Source organism: Cheilinus undulatus, linkage group 7 (assembly GCF_018320785.1).
Source record: "Cheilinus undulatus linkage group 7, ASM1832078v1, whole genome shotgun sequence".
In the NCBI taxonomy this organism is placed as follows: Eukaryota; Metazoa; Chordata; class Actinopteri; order Labriformes; family Labridae; genus Cheilinus; species Cheilinus undulatus.
Window position 1 is genome coordinate 19,482,489 of NC_054871.1, and position 25,701 is coordinate 19,508,189.

At 37.7% G+C, this 25,701-nt stretch overlaps 1 protein-coding gene across 1 annotated transcript; it reads left to right on the forward strand.

The window, feature by feature from the left end:
- Positions 1-2,293: 2,293 nt before the first annotated feature.
- Positions 2,294-24,814, forward strand: slc5a5 (solute carrier family 5 member 5). Its single transcript, XM_041791763.1, has 17 exons — positions 2,294-2,377; positions 5,284-5,706; positions 5,998-6,063; positions 7,098-7,149; positions 8,848-8,915; positions 9,182-9,336; positions 12,249-12,389; positions 15,435-15,564; positions 15,904-15,992; positions 17,813-17,925; positions 18,133-18,203; positions 18,424-18,510; positions 20,524-20,720; positions 21,370-21,467; positions 21,680-21,765; positions 22,124-22,222; positions 23,934-24,814. Exons 2-17 carry the CDS (start codon positions 5,341-5,343, stop codon positions 24,039-24,041), a joined length of 1,926 nt encoding a protein of 641 aa, XP_041647697.1. The 5' UTR covers positions 2,294-2,377; positions 5,284-5,340; the 3' UTR covers positions 24,042-24,814.
- The last annotated feature ends 887 nt before the right edge of the window (positions 24,815-25,701 follow it).

Genomic DNA, 25,701 nt, shown 5'->3' on the forward strand with positions numbered 1-25,701 from the left:
CTGAGGTGTAGAAACTGTTGATGACTTGATCGGTGGAAACAAATATATCCTGAATTGATCTCAGAAGTAAATACAGTCTGTCAAAAGTAGATTTAATCTGGTGTATTCAGTTAAAATTTCATATCTTATCATGTCATTTCACATCATGTCATATATGATAAGATAAGATAATACTTATGATCCCCAGTGGGAAAATTCAAGGTTAATATCATACCATATAATGTCATATTGTATTGTACCCCACAGTATTGTATCCCATCGTTTCATTTTGTAAAGTATTGCATTGTATTGTGTCATATATTGTTTTATATTATGTCAGATTGACTTGTATCATGTCCTATCATCACATCATATCATCACATGTCCTGTTATGTCATGTCATGTCCTGTCATATATATTTTATCGTATTGTATCATATTGTATTACATTGTATCATATATCACCATTTCATGTCATATCATCATATGCCACTTCACGTCATGTCACCCTACTTCACGTCACGCCACGTCACCCCACGTCACCCCACTTCAGGTCATGTCACGTCACGTCACATCACATCACGTCACATCACGTCATGTCACGTCATGCCAGGTCAGGTCAGGTCAGATCAGGTCACATCACATCAGGTCACGTCATGCCAGGACAGGTCTGGTCACGCCACGCCACGCCACGCCACGCCACATCACATCAATCCACGTCACGTCACGTCACGTCACATCACGTCACGTCACGTCACGTCACTCTACGTAGCATCATGTCATGTCATGCCACGTCATGTCAGGTCAGGTCAGATCCTGTCATGTCATGTCATGTCACGTCACATTACTTCTCTTCACAAGCCATATCATGTCATTTCATTTCATATCATATATCATGTCACATCATGCCATGTCTTATCATATCTTGCCATGCCTTGTCATATCATCTCATCTCATCATATCATCTCATATCATGTCATATATCACTTCATATCACATCACATCATATCATATTATATCATATCATATCACATCATATCACATCATATCATATTATATCACATCATATCATATCATATCATATCACATCACATCATATCACATCATATCATATCATATCACATCATATCATATCATATCACATCATATCACATCAGATCATATCACATCATATCACATCATATCACATCATATCATATCATATCTTATCATATCACATCATATCATATCATATCTTATCATATCACATCACATCACATCATATCATATTATATCATATCTATCATATCATATCATATCATATTACATCATATCATATCATATCATATCATATAACATCATATCACATCATATCATATCATATCATATTATATCATATCATATCATATCATATCATATCATATTATATCATATCATATTATATCATATCATATCACGTCATATAACATCATATCACATCACATCATATCACATCATATCATATTATATCATATCATATCATATCATATCATATCACGTCATATAACATCATATCACATCACATCATATCACACCATATCATATCATATCATATCATATCATATCATATATCATACCATGATTTTCAAATCAGAAACATGTAACAGTTTAACAGGTAAAACTGACAGAAAGCAGAATACCTGGAACACATCTATGGAATCAGCATTTCTGTGGGGAGAAATGGGAAGATATTAACCCTTGTATTTTTGATTTCTACATTAGTGTGCATGTAATTTGGCTCCATTGTCTAACGATTTAAGCTGGTCATTTTTTCTAAACTGTATCATAGGCACTGTCTGTTGGATGAGTATGGCTCTTAAAAGCATGAATTGAATCTCAGTGTTCATTGAAAGATACAACTATATGCTACCCCAAACTACAAATGAATACAAAAATTAACAAATGAATATATACAATGTATGTTTTGAAACGTTTTAAGTTGTGTTTGACAGTTAATCCTGTTTTCTGTATTTTGTTTTCTTCTGTCTCAGGATTTTTGCACATGAAACTTCGAGTCAGTGAAGGATTGCAGGAAGAGTGAGCAGTTGTCACTAAAAGCATGTCTTCCTCAGCCACCCTCCTCAAACGTCCTACTACAAATCCACCTGACCCACAAGCAGCACGTTGCCATTTCGACGCTTCGTCACGCCCCTGTGGCCACGCCCCTTCAGTGCATCTAAAGATGGAAATAGTTGTCTCCCCTTTAATGTGTGCTGGACACGCGCGAGGCTTCCACAGACTTTCGTGTGGAAAATCGTGCACGTGCGCTAACGCGTTGTCAGAGAAGGTGTAGACCATGGAGAGCAGCTGAGATATAAAAGGTTTGTCAGCACATTCCACCATCACCAAGTGGAGACCGTCACACTCATAGAACACCAGCGGTGAGTTTGTTCTTTCTTTCTTTTATTTTAAAAGCTGATAATCTGTTTGATGATGGAGAAAGCAGATTTAGCTAACAGTTTTGCTCTTAATCAGAACACGTTTTCTTACAAACCGTGTGGCTTTTAACTTTAAATCTAAATTGTTTAGAAGCCTAATTTTTAAAGTTGAAACAAGTTTACAGCGCCTTAACGGGATATATTTACCACCGAAAACCACTTACTTCAAAGATAAAAATAAGCTTTTTGATAGGCCGTATTTTGGACATTTACATCCTTGAAATCAGAAAAAAATGTAGAAGGAAAAGATAACTCTTTAAAGTTAATATTTTAGACCTTGTCTAAAAAGTTTTGAATAAATAATATATAAGGTTTTTTAATGTTTAAAGAAGGGGAAAAAAAAAAATAAAAGGAAATTGATCCCAGACTACTCTTATTCAGGTTATATCATATTGTGTGTATGTGTTACATTTAGCCTTTTTCAGCCATTCTTGTGATGAGGCATCAAAACACCCAAAGGTGGAAAAGGTACACAACTAAAATTTACTTAAGTACACATTAAAATACTGGTCTAATAATCTACTCAAGTAAAAGTTAAAAGTATTTAAAGCTTTCTTTAAGTAGTGAGTAGCTACTGCAGAGTTGTTCAGTAAAATATGATCTTCCCTTACTGGCAAAAAACACAAGAGAATAGATCTCAAACCAGGTTGTTCAGGTAAACTTACACCTCTATAATAAAGTAAAATACACAGGAAATTTGACAGTGTAAATCAAACTTAAATAGAGCTAAATTTAACACTTTAATGCATCTACATTGGCCCACACTACATTTAGCTAAACTGCACTTTTGAAAGTTTTACGTGTTTTACAGTGTGACAGAGCAGCAGTAACTCTTGTCCAGGTGGGTCTCCTTTGTAAGAACAAAACAGAAAGTCAACCTCATAGAAAGGCACTGCATATTGATGAAGAATACACACTGTGTGCCCTTTATGAACACCTAAAATCATAGCTGGGATCTCTAACTCGGTGGATAACTTCACTCATGGTGCAAAATATCACACACAACAACAATCCACCAGACAAGTGGCCAAAAGGACCCAGCAGGGATCACATCCAAACACATCTAAACACTCTGCCCAAGGGCATGATGGGTAACTTTGCCCAGATCTTCCCCCAGATTTGACATCACAGAGGGAACCAACACTGGTGGATCAACACTGTCAATTAACTCCAACATTGAAGAACATTTCATTTAGAATGGGGTTAAAATTACACTTTGAAAGTTAAAATCAACTCTGAAATGTAGATAACAACATTCCAGTTTTTGCTGTTTTGGGATGTGCGTCTCTAAGTGCTACTATATCACCAGAGGTGGGACAAGTACAAGAGTATTAGACTCAAGTAAAAGTACAGATACTTTAATTAAAACTTACTTATGTAAGTGAAAGTGCTGGTTTCAAAATGCACTCAAAGAAGTACCAGTACCCAAAAACCGACTTAATTACAGTAATCTGAGTAAAAGTAATTAGTTACTTTTCACCCTGAAAACACTTAATGTCCGCATGCATTATAATTTTATGTAGTTATTTTACAGGGACGGTGAATATTATTTGATTATTATTAAATTATTAAACATGCTAGAGTAGCCAAAAGGCTAGTTTCCATTTACTGTTCCTGGTCAAATGTTAAAAAGGCTCCCTAAGAAGAACAAAATATGGCAAGAAAGGGTGAGGGAAGAAAAGTGTAAGAAGGCCTGGTAATGAATGAAATGACTAAAAACTATGTATAGATATAACATGTTGTCATTGGAGTGCATGCAGCATGCAGGACAAATCATGAAGCAGACAAATGTAAAAAAAACAAAAAAAAGAAAAACCTACATGATATGTGCACACTGTAGTAGTTTTCGTACGGTGGAGCTAGTAAGTGACTCAAACCATGCCACGGCTGCTAGAGAGAAAACGTCCTTTCCTTCCAAGAAAAGGTTTCAGTGTGGCATTTTAATCGACTTTTAATAAGGAAATGTGGCCCAGTTCTGATAAAACTGCCTCTTTATTAAAACTACAGCTGAGCTAACTGCTGGTGACAGTCGACTTCCAGTACCACTTGTCCATAGCTACCACCTTATCCTCTTCAATTGACACTAGTTGGTCTGGTCCTTTCTCAAGCCTTGCACAGCCGTTTCAGAATGCAGCTTTGCAAGATGGATCTGCCCAATGACTGACATGGAATCTGGCCAGTCCACCGGCTTTGGAAGGTTAATGCTTGACCCCCAAAATTTGACAGGATCATCCTTGAGTGAGTAATGTTTTTCAAAAATCCCTCAAAGCATTTTTGAGACATTGCATTCACTAACAAGGAGTGAAAATAGGCCCTGACGGCTGTGGCCTTTGACTTCCTAATTTATTTTCATTCTTGAGGCAGAGTTGACATTACTGCAATGTTTGAAGAAAATCCCACAAAGTATTCTTGACAGAACCTGTTCATAAGAATGGCATGAATGGATGTACGAATTTACAGGCAACCAAGAAAGGCACTGATGTTGTCCAGTTCAAGTATGAGTTTGGTCTGTAAACACAGCTTTGTCGACAGTAAAGACCCCTGAGTACTTGTAGAACTACCCTGGGAAGGTTTAAAGTTTTGTAGATCTAAACAGCAATTTTTTGTTTGTTTTACAAGTATGTTCCTCATTATTGTTCTGCAAAGGAGACTGTGAGCTGTAAAAGAATCCTGCTAACAAAGCACTGCCAAAAATGGGAGTTTGATTATGTTTTATAAGGTAATGATTGGGTTAAAGTGATGAAAGATTTAAGAGAAGCACATGGTTTGAAAAAGAAATGTAAATATGATATGAAAAATTCTTAATCATTTCTAAATTGTACTTTTTTTGTGTCTCTTCACTCTGACAGATCCGGGAAACACCCAGATCCAAAAAACTACAAGTCAGAGGGCATTAAAGTAAAACAATGGAAGAAGAGAGTGTTCATGAACCATCCCCATCGGGCTTTGTCCTGGCCGACTACGCGGTCTTTGCTGCCATGCTTTTAGTCTCTATGGCCATCGGACTCTTCCAAGCTTTGAAGAAGAGTGGAAAGGAAGCCAGGGCAGATGACTTCTTCACCGGGGGTCGGAGCTTGCCAGCGATACCGGTTGGGCTGTCGCTGTGTGCCAGCTTCATGTCAGCAGTCCAGGTTCTGGGTGTTCCTGCTGAAGCTTCTCGCTACGGCTTTAAATTCCTCTACATGTGCCTCGGACAGAGCATCAACTCTTTGCTGACAGCTTACCTTTTCCTGCCAGTTTTCTTTCGACTTGGTATCACCAGCACCAACCAGGTTATAATTAACTTCCAGTTATCAGGAATTGAACAAAGCAGGAAGAAGCACACACAGAGATTCATACAATTGTTTTGTTAACTGTTTGTAAAGATAGAAAGGTTTGATTTGATGCTTTAAAGAAATAAATTTAAAAAAAAATTCACACAGTTAGCATATAGTCATAGAGTATTAGGTCTGGATTCTCAGACTGTCTCTTGAAATGCACCTGCTGGTTATGAAATATGTTTATTATAAGAGGTGAAGAAGGACAAGGGACATCTTATAACTCCAGCTGTCTACCTGTCACAGTATCTGAAGTTGAGATTTGGCCGAGGGATGCAGCTGCTGGGGAGTGTCCAGTTTCTTGTAGCGACGGTAAGACAGTCATTCTCTTATTCTCCGCTGGTTAAAAATGACATGCTCTTTAACCCTTTACCTACTGAGGCTAAAAATAGCGATTTGGACATATTTTGTGATTATGGCTGTAAAATAATCAGGAAATGCCCTAAGTCTGAGAGCTTTGGTCCCTTTTCCCAGGAGTACTTGATCTTGACTTTTCAACATCTGGTTAATGATTATTGCACATTATATGTGATTGTCAGCAGTTGAAAAGAAAAAAACAAGAAAAACGGATTTGTTTATCTTGGCTTTTATGAGAAGAAATTTTTTTATTGCTCCTAAAGTTTTGATTGGACATTTGAAATGTGAACCTATACATGTTTAGAACAATCAACAGTCATTTTTTGAGTCTAGGACTCTGGGTGTGCAAAAGAGAACTATATTATGCTCTTCATATACCTCAGTTCAGAAGATGCATCCTCCAAATCACTGTCCTCCCCTATGAACCGTAGCGGCTGTTTTACTGTTCTTGATGGTCTTCCCGACATTATAAATGTGTGTAATATAACACAGACACACACAAACGCCACTATCTAACGCTTTTGTTTATAAATCAATCACCACTCTCGCTCACTCTCCTTTTACTCTCTTCCTTCGCTCTCCTTTCTCACTCGTCTTCTACCAAAGCTGCCGTTTTCGCGGTGCTGTTCGACATTACTGTAATATATATACCACACAGCACAGATTCTCAGCTCTCTGTCAGCTTTCCAACACCACTGGAATTTTTCAAATCGGACAAACTTTGACAGAGTTATGGTAATAATACTCCAGAGTCCAGACATAACACAGGCGCTGGCTCCGTAGGTAAAGGGTTAAAGGGATGTCACATATCACTTTTTCATGTGCTAATATTTGCTTTGGCCCAGACTCAGACTCAGTTTGCCAAGAGCTATGACAAACTTACGACAGACGCCTCTGTAATTTGCACCAAACAAGCGTGGTGTCTCAGCTGAATCTAATAACCTCTACTGTATTTACTCATTTTCTTCTCTTTGTTTCCTCCTTCTCAGCTGCTTTACACAGGGATTGTCATCTATGCACCTGCTTTGATTCTCAACCAAGGTAAGAGAGTCATATAATGCCCCAACCTATTAGTGTAGGTAATGACATTTAGATTATTTTATTCAATCACACTTTATGGTTATATTTATGAAAGAATTCTCAATTCTTGGATTTTTGGTTTGCATTTCTAAATCAAAAGATATATTTTCTCCATCAATTCACATCTACAAAAGTGTATAGGACGTTTTTGATACTTTTTCTGTAATGACTTCAAGTATCTCCAACAGCTTTAAAGCCAGAGAAATTCTGAACTTTTGTAGTTGCTATGGCCCGTATCTTCTCATGGCAGAGTCGCTATGACAGATACATGGTCATCATTTCTGTGAAAACACTGGATGTTCCATGAAGTACCTCTACATGAGGAAATAGGAACTGCTACTGAAAGCTGCTGTTCTGTAGCTGAATCTCATTTCTCTTGCTTGGTTTACTGAGAGCCTTGCAAAGACAGAGGATTGGTCAGATATTGTGTCTGTCATCAGACAAACTGTTCTTGCAAAAATTCAGACCAGGATTTTTCTCTGCCATTGTGTAGTGGTTACAGCATCCCATAACAGAGCCTATTTTTTCATACTGTAAATAAGTATGGGTATGAAATTTGGAGAACATAGAGTATTTTATTTGAATATAGCACTAAGATGACATGAAAGCTCCCTCTGTCACCCATTGAATTGGGGTGTGGTGACACTGGGAGCAAAATATGGTTTGTAGGAACTTCAATCACACCCTGGTTTTAATACATATCAACATTTCAGTCTGGTTTTGAATCTTGTCATTGCATCAGAACTGTACTTTTAAGTGTTTCTGATGGCCTCTTATCTGTGAAAGAGATTTTTTTTCAGCCCATCTCTTCCAGTACTCTTCAGCAGCTGCCTCATTTGGTTGTAGGGTTCCTTGAGGCCCCATTCTTTTTTCTTTGTTCAGGCTTCCCTAGGGCTCCAGTGTTTTGATAAAAAAATAACATTTACCTACATTGCTCTGTAAATGAACTATGTGGAAATCTTGGATTGTGTTAGATCATGGATGGACTCCAACTTTCAAAATTTCAACAAAAGAAACAGATGTTGTAAGGTGCTATATTTAGTTGATTTTACTTGACATAAGGAGGATAGTCGTTGATCTGGTTTTGGTCTTCTCATGTTCAATGACATTATAGCGTGTATCCTCCTATAGTGATACGTGGCAGGACGATCGTGAGTTTGCATGAGTTTGTTTTGATATTCTGTAATTAGTTTGCATAGAATATTAAGAATACATCAAACATGCTTTCAAAGCATGCATGCATATGGATGGGTAAATGTCACACCCTTTACTGCATCCAAGGATGCAAGACGGTAATCATCATATCTACAGTGTTACGGAGTTCCATCTGAAGGCTGCATAAATAACATTAAGTATTTAAAATTGTTATTTATACACCAATTTGATCGTATTTGACCTTGTGGTTATATTTGTAAAGTTATTGCTTACTTGTGATCCTGGGTTGTCAAACTTAATGTTCAAGAAAAGCTCTTTTTAAACAACCACACCAGTGCAAAGTTCAAACTCATTAAATCTTCCAGTTAATTATAAGAAAGCACATTAGATAATCTAGGTTTACATAACCAGCTGCTGCATTTGCCAAACCACTCAAAGCTTTATTCATTGCAAAGTTGGTGTTTAAGAGAAAAATATTTGAACGCTATCCTTTTTTCATTTCAGCTACTGGACTGAACATGTGGGTGTCCCTGTTTTCTACTGGGATCATTTGCACCCTGTACACCACACTGGTGAGGAACCATTACATCTTATTTAACAAACAGAGCTAAGGCGCTCTAAGCCAAGCAGGAAAGGACAAGCATCCTTTTACATTGCTACACATATGTGTGATTTTGTAACTAGCTGGTATGTGTTTGCAATGTGCAATTTAAGTATCTATCTAGACTTAAATTGGGATTCTTTTAAAGAACCTGCTCCCAATTTCCTGTTTTCTTAAAGTCTCAGATCCTTACGTGAGTTTCCCCCTCTAGTTTGTAACATCATCTTCCTCTTACAGGGAGGCATGAAGGCTGTGATCTGGACTGATGTGTTCCAGATTATCGTCATGTTGTCGGGCTTTGTGGCCATTTTCATCCATGGAACAGTTCTGGTTGGTGGACCTGGGCTTGTTCTGGAGATCGCCAAGAATGGATCACGCATTAATTTTGATTCGTAAGAACACTTCCTTGGGTTAGGGTTAGGGGTTAGGTAGTTCATATTGTACAAACCCCAATTCCCAAAAAATTGGGACACCATATACATTGTGAAGAAAAAAAAGAAATACAGTGATTTGCCTATCCTTTTCAATCTATTTTCAATTGGATAGAGCACACAGATAAGATATTCCATTTTCGAACTGATCAGAGTTATTGATTTGCAGGAAATATACACACATTCTAAATTAAACGCCTGCAGCACTTTCCAAAAAGTTGGGACAGGAAATGACTGGAAAAGTTGAGGAATATGCAAAAGCAGAATCAGAATAGAGATTTTTTTGTCAAGAACATTTTCACAGATGAGCAATTTGACTCTTGGTTTTGGTGCCAAAAATAACACAGAAAAAGAATCAAAACTGTAAGAGGCTGACAGGAAAATTTAATAAATTAATATAAAAGAATATAGTAACAATATGAAATACAGGATAGAATATAAAGACCCAAACATGTATGCAGAAAGTTGCAACGGAGTAACAATTTAAACATCTGGAACATTTAGAGGCAAGTGAGTTAATGCTTAATAGGGGACTTATTGAAATGCTTGGAAATCAACATTTAAGCCCTAGAATGTTTTTGGTGGACATGCCAATCCTTTGTTTTACTTTGTCACTTATATGTATATTTTTTCATTACTATGGTAAAAATCATGGTCAAAAAGTTACCATATATGGTTCCTTGCCCGTTTATGGTGAAAACAAAAAAGTCCATAAAGTTTATACACATCAAAAGTTTAATAATTGAAAAATAAACACGTGGTGTCTAATGAGTATTTACTTGTGCATTTAAAAGTTATTTAGATACAAAATATTACTTTTATGAGACATAGTTTGGTTGTCTTAGATTCTGACCCCTTTTAGAGGCAAGACATGATGAATACAGTCTAAGTAATGGTGGTAGCACCATTATATACCTATAATAATCCCACATATTAAATAACTAGGTTAGTTTGAGCAGAGATAAGGCTCACAGTAAAAATTAAAAACTGATTTCTGCCATTTAATTAAACTTTTAATTTGTAAAACTGACTAAAATCATGTATATTTTACTATTTATACCACTTGTTTATTAATTTTACCAGAAAAGTCTCAGTCTCAGTCTCAGTCTTGGTCTTTAGATTTAACGGCTTTTAGTTTTAGTTACAGTTATAGTTTTAGTCTAGTTTTCACCGACGAAACTCAAAAACATTTTAGTCTAGTTTTAGTCCATTAAATGTCCTCACATTTTAGTTTTAACTTTTAGTCCTATCATTTGTTCTCTTGCCTGAATCTGGTACTAAGTCATTGTAGTGTGTTCTCTACACTCTGCCAAACCTGGGGTCCCTGCTTTTTACAGCTTAGAGACAGAATATCTACAGATGTATTGTGTTTTGACGGATTTACACACAGTCAAGAAATGTCATGGATTTTGAATGTCTGATGAAATTGAATTACATTTTAGTCTCGTTTTAGTCATCTTGATGAAAGCTAAACTTACTATTAGTCTTTTTTAGTCATCAAAGATCTATTTTTGGCTAGTCTTAGGCTGGCCCGAGTGGAGCCTCGTCGTAAATGATTATTTATCTGAATAGTTCTCATGTGTGTGGTGCTAACATGATTATTTTGCTGCAACAAATCGCATCGTAGCCTCCAAGACCCTGAATCGAAAATGTGATGGTTTGATGTCACTTTCCGTGATGTTGAATGATCTCCACTGATTGGCTGAGAAAAACCACTGTGGTTCTACTGTATCACAGGGAGTTGGGGCCACAAACGAAGTGGACTGAAGTGACCATACATGGTTCCTTGCCCCATAAAGGGTTAGCTGGTCACAGGAGATGGGCACATGATTTGGCACTGTTCCTCAATGGGCAATTGCAAGGCATTTGGAGATTTGATCATCCACAGCCCATAAAGTCATCAAAAGATTCAGAGAATCTGGAGAAATCTCTGCACCCGAGGGACAAGGCCAAAAACCAACACTGAATATCAGTGACCTTTGACCCCTCCTGTGACACAGCATTAAAAAACAGCATCCTTCTTTGATGGCTATTACATTGTGGGTCTGAGAACACTTTGGAAAACCACTGTGAATTAACACAGTCAGCAGCTGCATTTACAATTAAAAGTTAAGACTCAACTACGGAAAGTGAAAGCCAACCATAGTCAACCATATCTGCCGACTTCTCTGGAACTGATCTCATCTGAGATAAACTGACCTTAAATAAAGAAGTAAAGACTTTGACAACATTTAATATTCTTTGTGCTCTATTCAGAGGATATAAAAGGTTTTGCAAATCAGTCATATCCCAGGAATGGCCTCTATTGTCTTTCATTACAACACACTACATGGTATGACACAACCAATTTTCATGGTCAATGGGTCCTCCAACACGGCTAAGTTTAGAGGTTAGACAAAATACTCCAGCAATGTTGTTGAAGGACTTGTTAAAAACTCCTTCTCAACAATCCTGTAGTTTTGCTTTAGCCTAACCAAACAGGAAATATCACATTTTCTTGTATCAGGCAGGATGAAATTAAATACCGAGTTGTCAGAATGCAACACCAAACAAACAAGTCAAAGCCAAAGAATTGGGCCACCAAGTCATATGAAACCTTATCCTAGAAAATATAATAAGATTTTGGAAACCTGTAACTTTCCAAGATGGCTTGAGAATCATCAAAAGGCAGTATGAAAATCAGGAAAAAAGCGAAAAATGTAAATATAAAAATACTTCATGCCACATGCTGCATATAAACTATCCACCACTTGATTTTGACAGTTCTGGTCCTGCACTTATCCTGAATATATTCTTTAAACTTTGGTTGTTATATTAGAGGTGGACTGCAAAGATATAACGTCACTGATTTGTTTTAAAATGTTTTCCACCAGCTTTGATGTCGATCCACGTCAGCGTTACACCTTCTGGAGCCTTTCTGTCGGAGGTGCACTGGTGTGGCTGTCCATGTACGGGGTAAATCAAGCTCAAGTCCAGCGCTATGTCTCCTGCAGAACAGAAAGAGATGCCCAGTGGTGAGTGGAGGCCTGTTTGTAAGTCAAAAACAACCTCTTGAATATGGAGGTGTATTAGCAGTCAAAGGGATATTTAGGGTTTTTTTTCTAAAGTTTTATTTAACCTTTATTTGGCAAGGAATATTCCCATTGAGATGCAAAAATCTCTTCCTCAAGGGAGTCCTGGCCAAGACAGCAGCATGATAGGTTTCACAAATATGACAGAAAAATGGACATAATGACAAGAATACATCGGTCAACTAGTCTGCAGCTTTCAGGTGTGTTATTGTCTAGAGTCTTTAAAAAATGAATCAACCCCAAAAAATGGGAATTTAAATTTTCAATTATGCTATCAGGTATTAATATTCACCATAAGTTCAAGGTTACAGCCATAACAAGCTTAAAATAACAATTTTAAGTGAGCTCTGCACTCAGGTTTCTTAAAAATTGCCATTTTCTCTTAATGATCTGATTACTGCAGTCTCTGGTTGGCAAATATTGTCTACAAACTCATCATCACTCATCAACGAAAGAAGCAGAGCACCATTGATAAGCATATGAAGTCATGTAATCATAACTGTGTAAATGCTTTGAAAATGATTTTACAACAGAAAAGGAGACCAAAAGGATGGAAAGGACACCAGAGATGACATCAGGAGCAGGCTATCATTGTCTCTGACAAACTTATTGCCAGTCAGACCACAGGCAGATAGAAGCGACTCCAGGTATTGCTAATCAATACCTGCCTCGATGAGGGGAAATGGACAAATGGAAACCTGCTCTGCCTCCCTATCCACAAACTATCCCACTTTTACCGGTGAAACTAGAAAATCATGTGCATACATTGGTAAAATGTTCCCTAATTCCAGTTATAAAATCTCTAAACCGATGCAATACTCAAGTTTAAGATGACCAAGCCCAAGATGATGACGCAAAAACGTTAAATTATTGAAGACAGAGTGAGTTTGAGGAATCTTATACATGTTGAATCCATGAGATTGAAGGTTAAAGCTTTTTGAGTCAGTAGGGAACATAGATAAGAAGGGGATTCGTGTAAAAAGTCCTTATAAAGAAAGATATACCATATTCCATCCTTCTGTCATACAAGGATGACAAACCAACTTTCTCATATAAAACACAGTGATGGGTAAAAAACACCAGTCCTGAGACAAATTGCAAGGCAGCATGGTACACTGAGTCCAACATTTTCAGAGAAGATGATGTATCCCCATAATCATCCATCCATCTTCTTGCGCTTATCAGGGGCTAGGTCCCGGTGGTAGCATGTTGAACCCAGACATCCTTCTCCCCAGCAAGACTTTCCAACTCCTTCTGCAGGATCCCGAGGTATTCCCAGACCAGACATGATATGTAATCCCTCCACATTCTGGGTCTTGCCCGAGGTCTCCTCCAAGCTGGACCTGCCTGAAAACCTTTCAAAGGGAGGCGTCCAGGAGGCATCTTGATCAGATGCCCGAACCACCTCAACTGGCTCCTTTCAATGCGAAGGAGAAGCGGCTCTACCCCCCTGCTACCTCTGGATGTCCAAGCTCCTCACATCATCTCTAAGGCTAAGCCCAGACACCCTCACCCTAAACTCATTTCAACCACAATCCGCATATCTGTGATCTCTTTCCTTCGGTCATTACCCAGAGTTCATGCCCATTGGTCAGGGTTGGGAGGAAGATTCACCGTTAAATCAAAGGCTTTGCCTTTTGGCTAAGCTCCCTCTTCACCACAATGGTCCTGCTGACGTTACACCAATCAGCCTGTCAATCTTGCACTCCATTTGACCCTCACTCGTTAACAAGAGATTCACTCCCCACCAAGAGGGAGCGATCCACCGTTTTCAGGCAAAGAGCCATGGCATCGGACTTGAAGCTGCTGAATCAATTACAGACAAAATGGTTGCTTGAATGAGCTTCTTCCTTGCATAAAAACCCCCTGCATTCCCAGATTCTCTCTCAAACTGTTGCACTTTCTAAGGAAGACAACGACACAGAAATGACCATAGCATCTGCATAAAAATGAAACTTTGTGCCAGTACCGTTTATACAAATCTTCTCTTTGTATATAGATGATAAAAAAATCGGGCCCCATATAGACCCTTGTGGGACACCATTTGAACATTTAGAAAACTAGGTAACAGCCCATCAACTTTAACACTCTGCTTTCTACCACTGAAATAATTGTAATCCTTTAGAGTGCTAAGCCCAGTATCAGCCAGCTTTTGTAAAAGGACCAAGTGGTCAATGGTATCGAAGGTCTTGGACAAATCAAGAAAAAGTGCAACACAGTGTTCTTTGGAATCGATGGCATTTATGATATCATTTACAACCTTTGTAGCTTCAGTGAGGTTGGATTGTAGAAGGTACTTGGCAGGAAGGAAGCTAGGCTATACAGTGCTATGGGTGGGTACAGTTGCTTCATGTAGTTTAGTAAATTTAAGGTGAAAACGGGACAAATATCACAGACTTAATTTATTTTTGCATTTTCTGGAGAAACCTTTAAATACTCTACACTGAATGCTTCTCTGTCTGAATGTTTTCTTTTCATTTATTTGCCCATGCCAGTATGTTCTGACTGGTGTTGAAATATTTCCACGTGCCTCAGCTTATTTTATGCAACGTGATAATTAGCTAATGTCGATGTGATAACACAGTGGAGTCAGATGATGAACAATGTAAACATGCCCGCTTTGCACAGACACATAACACTTGTAGATTGTGCTAGAGCTCCCTCAAGATATGTTCTTCTTCTTACCAGTGAAGCACGATTGGATCAGAGGTGGCACATGTGAGATCCGTATTTACACTGCTCTTACAAGTTATTTGTTTTAGGAATATATAATTATGTAAGATCTGAGAAATGATTACTAGATATGATCCTTGTCAGGTAGTTCAGACACGTTTTTTTTATTGCACAGAAAAAAAAACAGACATGTCTTCTCTGCATTCAGTTATCAGACAGTTAATTTTATATTTCAGTAGACTTGGTGTCATAATCACAGTGATAATACACTTTAATATTTTTAAGTAAATTTTAACAGAGTGTTTGTGATTTTAGGGCACTGTTTGTGAACCAAGTGGGCCTGTGCCTCATTGTGAGCAGTGCCGGAACGTGTGGCATCGTCATGTTTGCTTACTACATCAGCTGTGATCCACTCAAGTCCGGGAAGATTTCTGCCCCGGATCTGGTACGAAACACTTCATTAAAAACACAAAGACCAATAATTAGGACTTAAACAACTAGTCCACCCATCATTCATATGTTTTATTAAATTAAGTGTAATTTGTCACAGTAAGCCTAGACTCAAATATTTAATCAGACTGTTTGACATGGTGATGTTTTAATAGCTAAAGTTGACTGAAAGGGTTTTGTTATCAACAGGATATATAGTCCCTATCAGTGTTTAGCCTTTAGACTATGAGGAATTATTCAGTTTTCAAGTCATTCTATTTTTTTTTTAAATAAGGACAAACTGGGGAAAACTAACAAAGATGTTTGCTTTTTGTCTCTTTCCTTCATGATTAAGTATATGCCGTACTTCGTGTTGGACATATTCAGAAATCACCCTGGCTTTCCGGGGCTTTTCCTGGCTTGTGCATACAGTGGGACTCTAAGGTATTTCAATTTTATTTTATTTATTAGACAGGAAACTGGGTGTGATCAATTAAAAAGATTATTCCCCTATAACTGTACTGTAAGTGCCCATAAAAAGTTTTCACCCCCATGGATGTTTTACCCTTTTATTGAGTTTATAAATCAGCCATGGCCAATGTAGTTTGTTTTGTTGACAAAATGTCTTTAATGCCAAATTGAATGTAAAATTTCAACAAAAGGATATTAATATACTGTATGCATAATGTGCTTGCATAAATAATCAGGCCCTTCAAGTCAGTATTTAGTAGATGCACTTTTGGCTGAAATCACAGCACTAATTCTGTGGATAGGTCTGAATCTAGGTTGCACATCTGGACACAGAATTTTACTCCATTCTTCTTTGCAAAACTGCTCAAGCTCTGTTAGGTTGTTTGGATCAGGCGTGAACAACCCTTTTCAAGTCCAGCCAAAAAATCTCTATTGGATTGAGGTATGGATTTTGACTCTGCCACTCCTGCCCATTGACCTTGTAGTCTTAAGCCATTTCTGTGTAGCTTTTGCTGCATGCTTTGGGCGATTGTCTTGCTTCTGCTAAGTGTAGTTCTCTTGAATACTGAATTAGATTGCCCTCTAGGATTTTCCTATGATTTGACGCATTCGTTTTGTCCTCTTTATCTTTACAAGCCTTTCAGGGTCAGCTGCCATCCCCACAGCATGATGCTGCCACCACCGTTCTTCACAGTGAGGATGATGTGTTTGTGGTGATGTTCAGTGTTTGGTTTCCAGCGAAGATTGCATCTTGTCTGATGGACTAAAAGCAGCATTTTGGCCTCACCAGACCAAAGAAAGTTCTTCCACTTGACTATGGGCTCTCCCACATGCCTTTTGGTGAACTCTAGCAGAGATTTAGTACAAGTTTTCTTCAACAGTGGCTTTCTCTTTGCCACTCTCCCATGAAGCTTTGATTGGTGAAGAACTCAAGGAACAGTTGTTGAATGCAGAGTCTCTCCCATCTCAGCTGCTGAAGCTTGTAACTCTGAGATTAGTCATAGGTTTCTTGGTGGACTCTCTCACTAGTCTCCTTCTTACACTGTATTTCTGCTTATGAGGATGACTTTCATGATGTATTTCACTGAACTCAAGGGGATGTTCAGTGCCTTGGACATTTTTTTGTATCCATCCCCTGAGTTATGATTTTCAATCACCTTTTCTCTGAGTTGCTTGGAGTGTTCTTTTGTCTTCATGGTGTAATGGTAGCCGGGAATACTGATTAACCATTGACTGGACCTTCCAGACACAGGTGTCTTTATAGTAGAATCACTTGAGACACATTCTCTGCACTCAGATGATCCCCATTTCATTAACTGTGAGACTACTTGCACCAATTGCCTGGACCTCTGTTGAATTCAGTTAGTCACTTTAGAGTAGGCATATATTTATGGAATCACCTATTTTACATGACATAATTTTGTTTAATTGACATTACTTGGTTGGGTTGGCAAAAAAATTATACTGACCATGACTGATTTATGAAATTAATTAAAAGGGTAAAACATCTAAAGGGGTTAAATACTTTTTATAGGCACTGTAGAGGAGTCCACTATGTCCAAACCCTGGGTGTTCATGGTGTAAGAAGAGTGGTTTTATGCCTGCTAAAATCCACAACCACTACTTCTTTGGTTTAATCTGCGATGATCTGGAGGCAGTTCCTCTGGTACCAGTCCACAAAGTCCCAGTTCAGTTCTTTGTACTCGCCCTCATCCCCATCAGTGGTGAGGCCAAAATTGTGATGTGAGATTGCTGGTGACCAATTTTGTTTTTGTTTTTTTTTTTTTCCATAGCACGGCCTCCACAAGTATCAATGCAATGGCTGCAGTGACGATGGAGGATATTCTGCAACCTCACCTGGTCAACATTTCCCAGAAGAAATTAATCCTCATTTCCAAAGGCCTATGTAGGTTGCCCCTTATCATTCATTTAAGAGTTGTTTTACATTTGCATAACAGTGAAGGAAATAAAGCAGAAAACTGTCCCTCTATCTACACTCAATCATCCCATTCAATCAATAATGTTAAAGTCAGCAGTCCTGTTGTTTAATTTGGAGATGTGAGGAACCATTTTTCATTATTTTTATATAAATGTGTAATTTTTCTTATCAAAGCATTCCTATTTGGAGTTGGTTGTATCACAGTGGCTGCTCTGTCTTCATTCCTGGACTGGGGAGTACTTCAGGTACTAATACATTTACAGATATTCATCTCACTAATGTTTGTTACATGATATTTACATATTCATCATGACTAATTATTCTTCTGCAGCATGATAATCTACCTTCATACTCTGGATCCTTGTACTTGCTTGTATTTTTCTAACATTTGAGCTAAAACCTGACCGTAAAACATTTTAAGATCCACTGTGCTTCCTTGTAACTGCCCATATATTCTCTGTTCAGGGATCGTTCACTGTCATGGGAGTGGTCAGTGGTCCATTACTGGGTGTCTTCATTTTGGGGATGTTTGTCCCAGCGGCAAACCGTCCTGTGAGTAGTTTGATTTATCCTGTGTTGTACTTGGTGGTTTGCTTGTCACTTCTTTGGTTTACTCAACAACAATAGTTCAAATTGAACCTTCAATCTTTGTCAAAAAGTTGTTGAAAGTTTGATTTAATTTCCCAGACATCAGGGTTGCCTCTTTCTGTATGCAGAACAGATTTGTGCAATTACTTTTCCCCAGTCATAAAAAAAAAATTGCTCAGTACCCTTTAAATAGATACATGAGAATGTGTCTTAAACAGGATTTCACTATAGATGTGCCTTACTACACACAGCTGGTGTCCTCTTTATCAATTTGGCCCCTGCCCCTCAAACATCCTGAGTCTGCCACTGATCTTAAATGTAATCATGCACTCTCTGCTTGCTCTGACCCTCCCACTGCTGTTCACTGAGGCTGACACACTGTGCTGAGGAGCTTGCGTACTATAAACAGATTGTTTTCTGATCTCTTTTGCTGAACGTCGTCTTCTGCTGTTGCTTGATAAGTGCAGCTTCTTGTACACAATGTAATATGGGAACTTTATCGCGTTGGTTTTGATTGCTTTGATGTCATGTAGTAATCATAAAGCTTCCTGCTCACACAAATTAACTGCTGTCAAATCAAATCACAGGTGAAACAGATTTTAAAAAGAAGAGATTTTGCCTTGAGGAAAACACAACAATAAAGATTACAAATTTGAACTCAGGTTATGGTATTAAAAAAATACAGCTAGATATCTTTTTACATGTAATTTTTATGAGGCAGTCCTGAATATTTTTTACAAAAGTATCAAGCCATAAATCTCAATGTTCAATTTCAGGCTTTTTTGTGATTTTTTCATTTGAAATGAAAGTTACTTTGACAGACACAGGGTCTGTTGCAGTCATATGTTATTATGTTAATCCAAGATTCATTTGTACCTCAGAATGTTTTTAAGGCTATTTCATGTGATGGCCCTATTTCCTATGATGTATACACATTTACAAAGGGCCCCACCTCAGCCAAGAGTATGTGTAATTTTTGTTATTGTCAGGCCTGCCCACAGAATCTGCCGGGCCCCTGAAAAACCAAGTAAATGGGCATGTTAATGCATGTGTGTGTTGGACCGGTAGACCAGCAGCCTCTGGCCCTGTCCAGCAATTCCCTTACTTTGGAACTAAAAACATGTTGGACTATTATGTTAAACCATACCACTTCTTGACACCTTTTCACTCCTTTTTCCACCCATTTTTGCTACTTATAAGCCATAAGTTTTTGCCACTTTTAGCTTGTTTTCCCTTTTTTTGCATCTTTTGACCCATTTTCACCATTTTTTGAGCCATTTTTTATACCTTTTTCCATTTGACCCCATTTGCATCCTTTTTTGCTACTTTCAGCCTGTTTTTGCTTATTGTTGCCACTTTAACCCCTTTTTGCCATGTTTTGCCACTTTTAGCCCATTTATGTCAAGTTCTTTTAACCTCTTTTTGTGCGTTTTTGACATTTTTAACCAATTGTTTTGCTACTCTTTATCCTTCTAACCCATTTCTGCCATTTTTATTTACCTTTTTAGCCCACTATTGCCACTTTTGACCCATTTTGCCTCAATTTTTGCCATTTTAACCAATTTATCTGCATTTTTTGTCTTGTTAACCCATTTTCACAATTTTTTTTTTACCACTTTTAACCCATTTTTGGCCATTTGTTGCAAGCTCTTGCAGCATTTCACAATTCTTTATTTTTCCACAACGTTGCCTCAGTTTCTCCATTTTTTTCCTGGCATCCTGACGTCTGACATTACTTTCCAAATGTTTGAGTTCAGTGTGCCAAGCCACATTCATTTTGTTGCTTTGATAAGTGATTATTACTCAAGTAAAAATGTCATAATGGTTATCATAACTTAACTTTACAGTGGACCATGATTTTTTCTGACCTCCATGGGCTCCCCATTCTTGGATCAAAGCCATCACAGCTCTAATAGAAGCTGGTTCAGAACTTAATCTTGTGGTCTTCTTAGTTCAAAGCTGTGTTTCATCTTTTAGGGGGCCTTCTCAGGAATAGTTGTGGGCTTCTGTGTCTCTCTGTGGCTGGCTGTCGGCTCAACTCTTTACCCTCCAAGTGAGCAAACCATGGGTGTGCTGCCCAGTTACACAGACCAGTGTGAAGCCAGCAACATCAGCATTAGGAGCGTCCCTGAGCAGCACTCCATCTCAACCCCGATTCATCCTAACTACCCGGGGTCAGTGAGTCCAACAAGATCTGCATGCATATATAGCTTATTTTTCACTCTGCACTGGTTACATGTGGAGATCAGTTCTGATCATCATGATTTTTATTTTTACTAAAAACACAAATTAAATTTAGATAAGATGAAAGAACTCCTAAAAGAGAAATGGAACATTTTTATTAATTTTGTATTTGTGGTAACTTAAAGCTCCTGTAACTTATGGTGTTTAGCTATTTTAGTGACTTTTGTGGTCTCCTTGTACATTGATAAGACATTGTTTTTACAAATTTTAACAAATTTTTATTTTAAAATTTTCCCCACTACCTGTGAACAGTCACTTGTATCTCTCACTGTGTAATGTGCCATGGAAATGTGAAAAGGACTGATTTTCCAGCTAGCTTGTCCGACTACTACCAACAGAATTTGTTACTGGTATCAAAAATGACAGTATAGTAATGGTAAATCTTGTCATTAATGATTTTGTTTGCTTTGTGGGAGATAAAGCTGCATGGTTATCAATTTTGTTTGTTTTTTAACCATGTAAAAACTCCTCAGTGGGGCTTTATAATGTCAGATAAATAAGTCTTCACATAAAATTATACAGATAACTGGGATAAGTATGAAAATATGTCAATGAACACTGTTTTTTTTTCTAAACTAGGGGCCTGCAGAACTTTTACTCCATGTCCTACCTCTACTTTGGTGCCATGGCCACCAGTTCAGTCGTGATAGTGGGGCTGATTGTGAGCTATGCAACAGGTAAGAAGAAGAAAAAAGAAAAGTGCATACACAAGTGAAATATTGTTCTTAAACTTAAGCCAAAAGATGCACTAAGCCAGCTTGCATTCAGCACTGCTACAGTGAAGTTAAATATTGTATGATAACAAAGGGATGTGATTTAAATTTGTTAGTGATTTTTTGGATTTACTGCAATATAATTTCTAAAAGTTTATGATTTCTCTCTCACACAGGGCCAACAAAAAGAGGGCATATTAAAGAGGGTTTGCTGTGGTGGGATCTAAATAAAAAACAAGTGGACATTCAGTTAGAGCACAGGGTAAGTACTGTTTAAAACGTTTATCACTTTAATGCCCTTTCTTTTATTGCAGACAGATCCTTGAGGAAGAAGAAGAACAGGATTTACTGTTGGTTCCCCCAAGTAGATTGTCTTTGTTGTAATTGTTTTATTGCCTTGTTTCTTCTTCCTACAGTGTGAAGGCATGCATCCTAGATGCAACTAAGACTCATAAATGTGGTTTTTGATTAAAAATGTAATGGGTACATATTGTAAATTGGACAGCAAATGTCCCACTCCAGCTCAGAATCTAAGAACATTCTTATGTATTTCAATAAGATTTTCAGTGGTGCTGTTTGCTTAAAATGTGATGTGTTGGTTGATTTTGTTTGGTTTCAAGGCTGGAACCATGTCAAAGAGGTTTTCTTGCCCTCTGCACAATGCATGCTGGGATACTCTTCAGCCACGCATTTGCCCAAGTAGCAAACATGTAGACCAGGTAAATAGATGCAGCATATGAATTGTTAATTATATCTTAAATAAATCAACAACTAATACAGTTGCACAGCTGGAAATACAACGCCTGTAAAAAGAATTCACCCCTTGAGTGTTTTGCCCTTTTATTGATTTTATAAAATCAATCATGGACAATAATTTGGCTTTTTTGACAAAAAGATATCTTAAATTCCAGTGAGGACTACAGAGTAATGTCAGTTGAATAGAAATGTTTAATGCAAAATAAGTGACTGCATAATTATTCACCTCCTCTTAAATGACTAACCTAATTAATCAGAGGTCTAGCCAATAGGTGCTGGTAGTCTTACAGTTATCAAAATGGGGATCACCTAAGTGAAGTGAATGTGTCTCCATTAATTGTAGTGTTAAGACTCCTGTGTCTGGATGGTGCAGTCACTGGATAATCAGTATTCTTGGCTACCACTACACCATGAAGTCAAAAGAACACTTTAAGCAACTCAGGGAATGGATACAAAAAATGTCCAAGGTGCTGAACATCCCCTGAGTTCAGTTAAATCCATCATGAAGAAATGGATGGAATGGCAGTGGCACAATTGTAAATCTGCCTTGATCAGGCTATCCTCACAAACTGTGTGACCTTACAAGAAAGAGACTAGTGAGAGAGACCACCAAGACACCTATGACTACTCTGAAGGAGTTACAAGCTTCAGCAGCTGAGATGGGAGAGACTTTGCATACAACAGTTGTTTCCTGGGTTACACACCAGTCAGAGGTTTATGGGAGAGTGGCAAAGAGAAAGCTACTGTTAAAGAAAAATCCTAATAAATCTCTACTAGATTTCACCAAAAGGCATGTGGGAGACTCCATGGTCAAGTGGGAGAACTTTCTTTGGTCTGATGAGACCAAAATGGTGCTTTATGGCTATCAGAAAAGACCCAATCTTTGGCAGAAACCAAACACTGCCCATCACCACATACAAATCATCCCCACTGTAAAGCACGGTGGAGGCAGCATCATGCTGTAGGGATGCTTCTCGGCATCCGCCTCTTGAAAACTTGTAAAAGTAGAGGGTAAAATGAATGTCACAAATCATAGGAAAATCCTGGAGGACAATCTTGTTCAGTCCTCAAGACAACTACAGCTTAACAGAAGATTCATTTTCCAGCAAGACAATGACCCAAAGCACACAGCGAAAGCCACACAGAAATGGTTTAAAGACAACAAGGTGAATGATCTGGAGTGGCCGAGTCAAAGCCCAGACCTCAGTCCAATAAAGAATTTTTGGCAGGACTTGAAAAAGGCTGTTCATGCTTGATCCAAACAACCTGAAAGAGCTTGAGCAGTTTTGCAAAGAAGAATGGAGTAAAATTGCAGTGTCCAGATGTGCAACCTAGATTGAGACCTTTCCTCACAGATTCAGTGCTGTGATTGCAGCTGAAGGTGCATCTACTAAAGACGTACTTGAACGACATTAATATCTATGCAGTCACTTATTTACATTTCAGATTTTTGTTCAATTGACAATCCTTTGTAGAAATCTGTTTTCACTTTGACATTAAAAAGGTTTTATTTGTATTCTTTTTTTTGTAAAAAAAATAAAATAAAATTACATTGGCCATGACTGAATTATAAAATCAACAAAATGGTGAAACATCCAAGGGGATGAATACTTTTTTTTAGGCACTCTATAAACTATCTCTGTTTTTAAAACTGTATCTTCAACGGTTTTGCAGGAGGAAAGCCTGAGAGACAAGCCCCAGCTTGTGCCTTTGAGAGACCTGCATAAAGAAGACGTTCATGCAACAGACGATGAAAATACTGAACTACCTCTCAAGGTTTAGGTGAAAAGCTTCACCTTTAATCTCATTTAATAAGAACTGCATTTCCTCTTCGGCGGCAGTAAGCATTTTTAGCACTTATATCTTTGTCATCAGTCCAAGTCTTCTTTCCTACAACTATTGTTTCTTTGTCAAAGTCTGACTTATATTTATAGCTAGATTAAACAAAATCTCTTTTAATAAGTATCTATCATACCAGGTGTAATAGGACAATGAAGGGATTAAGAAAGGGAATGTTTATGAAATACTTGAAGGTATTGTTACGATTCCTTACAGCTGAGTGGCTCTGTCATCAGGACATTCATTCAGCCATGACCTATATCTGTGTGATGCAAACCTGTCTAAAGGATAAGGGAGTGGCAGCCTGAAGTAAAGCATCCTTTCAGTAAATGAACTATTGTTTCCTCGTTCTCCACTCTGATTCATGTTTGATATTTTCTTTCAATCACTTCCTCTCAAGTGGACAGTAAAGGGAGTGTATCTGTTATAAAATTATATGACTGGTGGGAAGATGTGCCAGTGGGCTTCCTGAGTGGGGCGCACCAAGTCAATATAGACTTTGGGAAACACCTTAAAGCCGTTGGACATCTTTGCAACCATTGTGTGAAAAAAGGTCAACTCGTTCTTTGGTCATGCAGTCCCACAGAAGCAGAAGGTAGCATCGGTATTGTCTGTTCTTTAACATTAAAAGTGTTAATGCTTTATGTAAATACATTTTATTTTATCCTTTGGTAAATGATGTAATATTGAGTGCATTTTGTATTACTGAAAGTGTATAAAATTTAAATCTATAGAAAAATGTTTCCTTGAGGATGACTATGATCATTTGTATAGTAGTAATTGTATAATGCAAAGTTTTACAAAAAAATAAACTTTATTCCAGATTATTCTGTCTATTCCATTTAGTAATAAACTGGTTATTTATTGCAGAAATGTACAATGTCTCATAATGAAGGATTTCATGTTAGTGTGTAATGTTGTTTGTCCCAGTTAGATAGGAGGAGATAAAGGTTTCAAGAAGTCAAAGCTCAACAAGTTTAAGAAACACCTCTGCTGGGAGCAAAGGCCATCACAGCCCTATAAACGTAGTTTTATCATTGCAGGGTAACATATAGTAAGTTTCATATGAGGTGTCACAATACATTTCCTGTCCAAGGTAAAGATTTAGATACCAGTGGAAAAAGTTGTTTGCTTAGAAATTCCTTATATAAAAATGAAGTTTTACTGATAAGGTCCAATTTTTAAAAGTAATTGCAGTGCCTCAACAAAGAAGGAAACATGTACACAGTATCTGCATTATCCACATTGCAGTTTCTTTTGAGTTTTTTTACAGTCCTCTTATAAATGGTCCCTAACAGACTGTGGGAGATCTTCTAAAATCATTAACGATAATTAAGATCTTTTAGATATGATTTTGAATCCTGCAACTGAACAATAAAGCCTTAAGGTTGGAAATGAAACATATTTATATATAAGCCTGTCTAAACTGGTGTTTTATCTCTTGAATATATAGTTGTTGTTTTTTTTTTTTAATTAACTTAGAATAAGCCTTCATTCATACATAGGGACGATCTCTCTCCGAAGACTCTGCCATCCTGGATTTTTCCATGTTTCTGCACTCCACAGAGGGGGCCAAACAACAGATATGCATTTCTATTTAATA

Bases quoted from the DNA above. Each gene is read 5' to 3' on its own strand.
- slc5a5 (XM_041791763.1), top strand. From the start codon at position 5,341: ATGGAAGAAGAGAGTGTTCATGAACCATCCCCATCGGGCTTTGTCCTG. The intron at 9,337-12,248 runs GTAAGAACACTT...GTTTTCCACCAG, and splicing joins TCACGCATTAATTTTGATTC to CTTTGATGTCGATCCACGTC. The intron at 17,926-18,132 runs GTAGGTTGCCCC...TTCTTATCAAAG, and splicing joins CCTCATTTCCAAAGGCCTAT to CATTCCTATTTGGAGTTGGT.